The sequence below is a fragment of the Phoca vitulina genome, unplaced genomic scaffold (genome assembly GCF_004348235.1).
Source record: "Phoca vitulina isolate PV1807 unplaced genomic scaffold, GSC_HSeal_1.0 scaffold1, whole genome shotgun sequence".
NCBI classification, from domain to species: Eukaryota; Metazoa; Chordata; class Mammalia; order Carnivora; family Phocidae; genus Phoca; species Phoca vitulina.
This window is the reverse complement of record NW_022589704.1, coordinates 15,149,744-15,154,542: the sequence shown is the minus strand read 5'-3', so window position 1 is coordinate 15,154,542 and position 4,799 is coordinate 15,149,744. Positions and strand designations below refer to the sequence as shown.

Genomic DNA, 4,799 nt, shown 5'->3' with positions numbered 1-4,799 from the left:
AGGCATCATGGTTATTCCCCAAGAGGGAGATGAAGCACGAACTCATTTTGAATGAGAGCAGACCTTGGGATAACAGTTCCAACTGGGCACATTCTTTCTCCTCTTTCCACTCGTTTTCAGGGCCACCTGGAAACTTTGGCTCGGGGCTGGGGGAGGGGGGGGCGGAGGCGAGGAGCAATCCCCGATTCCCAGTCTCTTTCTTTTCACAGCTGCGAAGTTCAGTGAGTTGAACCGCAGTGCTGTTCACTCTGCCACGACCAACCTCTGTTGTAAATCTTCCTCCCAGAACACGTGACGATGCATTTCTTGACTATATATCCCAACGGCAGAAGCAGAGTTGTCAGAGCGCGGAGTCCCGCAGAGAGGAAGGACGCCCTCGGACTTGGCCATTTAGCAACCCAGGACTTCGGAAGAATTTGCCAGCCTTGGGTAAGTTAGCAATGCAACTGGGCTTCAGAAACATTTGAGAGAGGGCTGTTTTGTGCAATGAGTAGACGAGGTTTTCCTTCCCTTTCTCTGTTCTTAGGAAACTCGGCTTTGAATTAAAAATAAGCTTACGTTTGAGAAGCAACATGTGAGCTTTCTTTTTCTTTCTCTGCTCAGTTAGAAAAAGTTTCCCAGTGACTAAAATGTGATTTATTTTCTCTATGCTCCCTTGTCTTAGACTGACTTTCCCCTTTGGATTTTAAAATGATCAAAGCAATGCTTTTTACACGCTTGCTTTATGAAGTGCAGATACGAGGACACATATACCCTAAAAAAGGAAAGTCCTTGTCGCATGTCTCCCTATCCCTCCCTCCCTTCCCTCCGTCCCCCCTGGCCTCTCATACCTAACCTCTGTCAGCTGTTTCGTGGGCCTTCTTACCAGGATTTCTCCATGCAGTTATCAGCCTTTTTGCTGCTGCAATCCCACAAAGCTCCTGCTCAGCCTCCTCCCTGCACCGCGGGCCCGTGGGAGGTTTCTAACCTGCAGGTTTCTCCCCAGACCGTGGCTGTGTGCGTGGCGCTTCAATGCTGAAGATGGAGCCTCTGAACAGCACGCACCCCAGCACCGCAGCCCCCAGCAGCCACCTGGTGTCCCACGTGCCCGGCAGCGAGAGCGGCAACGGCAACGAATACTTCTACGTTCTGGTGGTCATGTCCTTCTACGGCATTTTCTTGATCGGAATCATGCTGGGCTATATGAAATCTAAGAGGCGGGAGAAGAAGTCGAGCCTCCTGCTGCTGTACAAAGATGAGGAGAGGCTCTGGGGGGAGGCCATGAAGCCGCTGCCCATGGTGTCGGGCCTGAGGTCGGTGCAGGTGCCCATGATGCTGAATATGCTGCAAGAGAGTGTGGCGCCTGCCCTGTCCTGTACCCTCTGCTCCATGGAAGGAGACAGCGTGAGCTCCGAGTCCTCCTCCCCAGACGTGCACCTCACTATCCAGGAGGAGGGGGCAGATGATGAGCTGGGGGAGACTTCAGAGATGCTCCTCAACGAAAGCAGCGAAGGGTCCTCAGAGAACATCCATCAGAATTCCTAGCACCCCCAGGGCCCCTGGAGGCGGCCCCATCAGCCAGCACCCTTAGAGAGAGGAAGGACACTTCCCGTGTCCGGTTTCGCTTTTCAGGGCAGCTGTCACTTTAAAGAGACTGTTGGCGAGCCCCTGCGTGGGGCGGTGGGGGACAAGACTCCGCTGGAGTCAGTAGCCAGGAGTCCACGCCGGGCCTGTGGTGCAGACCTGCCACTGAAAAGCCCCGAAGATGTGCAGTGTGCACCTTGACTTTGGGGTCTGGGGCTTGGGGTTCCAGTTCCGAATTCGGCAGGTCGCTGTGCTTGCTGTTGTTTTCTCACTGGATGCCCTGGGTAACCCCTGGGGCATCTGCCCACTCCAGGGCTGCCCAATGCCTAGGACATGCGGAGGGACTGGTTCTGATCTGCTAATTTGCCTAGAGCTTTGCTCTAGATCTGATGGGCTGTAAGTACCCCTATGGTGTTCCCAGCAGGTTACAGAGCTTCCTTTGGAGGTCTTTTGGGTTAGAGGGGGATGTCTGATGGAGGGTTTTTGATGGCAGAAAGCTGGAGAGTCAAACCTGGTTCTTTTGCATACTGTAAGAAAAAAAAAAAAGCAACTTTCACAACCTGTTAACGTTAGCTGGGATTATAAAACAGAATCTGTTATTTTGAGCCTTTGTCTAACCTATGACCTTGGACTCTGACCTCAGACCATCCAGCATCGCATGCTGGCATGACGTTTTCTTGGTTGGAAGGGCTTCCCCAGAATCGAACCTCTACTCTGAATAGCTGTGCAGGGGACTCTTCCTGATCTTTCTAGAAGGGGTGATGGTGGGGTTGAACAAGGCCAAGCCGTTAGCTCTGCTGCTGCTTTTTTCCCAGCCTAGTTTTCTGAGCTGGGAGCTGACATAAAGTGGGCCTCCACGATATGGCATTTCGTCACATAGCCGAGATCTAGAAGGGCATACTCGGGTGGAGGTTGTACAAAGCGGGGGTCCAGGTTCTGTTTTCCGATCCCGAGCCCTGACACTGATATGCTGTGTGGTCCTGGGCATGTCATCAAGAGGCTTACTGCCTTCATGAGACTCCTGAATCTACATCCCCAGGGGGCTGGGAGGATGTCTTTGGATTTTAAGACTCTGATAAATCCTGTATGGCCTGGTGTGAGGAAGCTTGGACAAAATATTTCCCACTTGGCCAGTTAGTCTGAGAACAGATCTGCTTATTTAAAGTTGCAGTTGGAGACTCAGAACACATGTAACTGGGAAATTCAGGACGAATCACCACCCCGTTCATGCTGTCATTTTCCCAGCAGTGAACTAGGGAGGCAGATACCACATTTTACTCTGCAAAGTTCCCTGGGTAGTAGAATGTTAATACTTCAGCCGAGAAACCAGAAATCTAAAAGCAAATGTTCAGGAATGCTTGCTGGTATCTCCGTGTATTCCTGCGGTCAGTAGCTTTGTAGCAGACCCGTTAGGCCCTTAAAGGCAAGCAGGAAGAGAAACACACCAAAAGGTCAAATTTAATTCTAGTAAAAACAAAAAAAAATTTTTTTTTTTTTTTTAAAAACACGCTCTTCCTTGATTGAAGATAGCAGTAACTACTGTTCCCATAAGGGTTAATAGTAGATGAGCTGGTTTATCAGTTTGCCCTCACACAGTGCTAGAGAACATTTATGTTTTGGGGGAAAAGGGCCCTCCGTTCACTTTAAAATTCAGAGTGTGGATTTACTCCAAAGGGGGCTGTTTGAGGTGAAAGAAGCCAAGTTCAGTTTGGCCCCTTGCCTGGAATCACTTGAATTCTGAAGCTTTACTGCGAGGGACATGTGCGTTGTCACATTTTCCATTGCTTAATCCTGAAGTTTGGTGCAAGTCTATCTGCGCCTGTTAAAAAAGTGATGTATATACTTCCTTCTTATTCTATTAAGTTGTATAAAATCGTCTTCTGTATTTAACAGTTTGTAATTTTCACACTATTTTTTAATTTAAATAAACAAACACATTTTCCCGAAGAAATTATGAGCTCTCTCTTCGATTCTTCAATATGATTCCTAGTTTCCAGGACATCCCAGATAATTTCCCAAGCCGTCTCTGGATCCGGGTCATCTTTCCGGGTCAGACTCCCAGGAAGGTGTATCTTATTTCTGCCTGAGTCATGGAGGGAGCGGGGCTGAGCTTTCCCATCCTTTGATATGCTTTGCAATGAATAGTAATAATAATAAAAAAAAAACAAGCTGCAGATGGGTCTGACATCCTCCTCTCTTTCACATTTGGGGGCTTTGGGGCCCTTGAATTTGAACATGCAGAGGGACAGGGCAACCTGGTGCAAAGATGCTGCTCCAAATTTGGTCGCAAGGACACACCTGGTTTGCATGTTGGCTGGGCAAGTATGACCCACAGGTGGCCAGGGCAGCACAGACCTACCGGCAGGGAGCCGAGCTGTGCACACAGCCGCAAAACCTCTGAACACAGCGGAGCCCGCGGGCCGGAGCCGGGGTTGGCGCTCCCGCCCCCTCCCGGTCACCTGACCCGCTCGCTCCTCCCACTTGGTCTTGCTTTCGCTCCGCCCCCCAGGCTGAGGTCCCCCCAGGCTGAGGTCCCGCCAGCCTGCTGCGGCCTCTCTTTTATGATTTTATTTACACAGTCGGAAGTGCTGAAGAAAAATGACCGAAACCAGTGACCCATTTTGAGTCAAGCAGATGGTAGAGAGTGGCTTTACTTTTATGTTTCTCCGTTTCCTGTGAGTTTAGCTTTTCAATTTCAAGCAAATGTTTCCATTAGGTTCCCAAATAACTGTCTCCCTAAAGTCTTTATCTGGCAAAAGTACAGCGGAGCCTGGATTCTTCCCAAAGCACATCCAGGATCCCAATTCACCAGTTGGTATTTTGACAATGTAAGATGAGGACATGATTTTAAAAGACAAGAAAGCCTTTCAATTTATCCGGGCTTAATACGTCATTCTTGGGGAGGAAAGAGTTAAAACATTTTTTTTTTTTTAAAAAACCAGGGGCGGAAGAAGAGGGAATTCTAAACTCTAATTGTCCTAAAAATATGCAGAGTACACTATGTCGTTTTAATGGAATATTTGTTTTCTTTAAAAAAAAAAAAAAGAACTTCTAAGCAGAACCTAAGGCCCAAGGGGTTTAGTCTGTGTGGATTTACTCATGCATGTGAAAATCTGAGAAGGAAATTTGGCCCCACGCACCTAGGATATTAGAAACATATTTTAAAGCACTTAAATGTTAGGGATGAGGTAAATGGATCATCCTGCTCGCTCCATGCTGTTCTAATTACACCTTTG

At 48.6% G+C, this 4,799-nt stretch overlaps 1 protein-coding gene across 1 annotated transcript; it reads left to right on the top strand.

Annotated features, from left to right (window-relative positions):
* Positions 1-297: 297 nt before the first annotated feature.
* KCNE4 (potassium voltage-gated channel subfamily E regulatory subunit 4) lies at positions 298-3,505 on the top strand. The gene is made up of 2 exons (XM_032410295.1): positions 298-433; positions 974-3,505. The coding sequence occupies exons 1-2, from the start codon at positions 298-300 to the stop codon at positions 1,522-1,524; spliced, it is 687 nt and encodes a 228-aa protein (XP_032266186.1). The 3' UTR covers positions 1,525-3,505.
* The last annotated feature ends 1,294 nt before the right edge of the window (positions 3,506-4,799 follow it).

Excerpts from the sequence above, each read along its gene's own strand:
- KCNE4 (XM_032410295.1), top strand. The coding sequence starts at position 298 with ATGCATTTCTTGACTATATATCCCAACGGCAGAAGCAGAGTTGTCAGA. Across the intron at positions 434-973 it reads AATTTGCCAGCCTTGGGTAA|GTTTCTCCCCAGACCGTGGC; the intron begins GTTAGCAATGCA and ends TCTAACCTGCAG.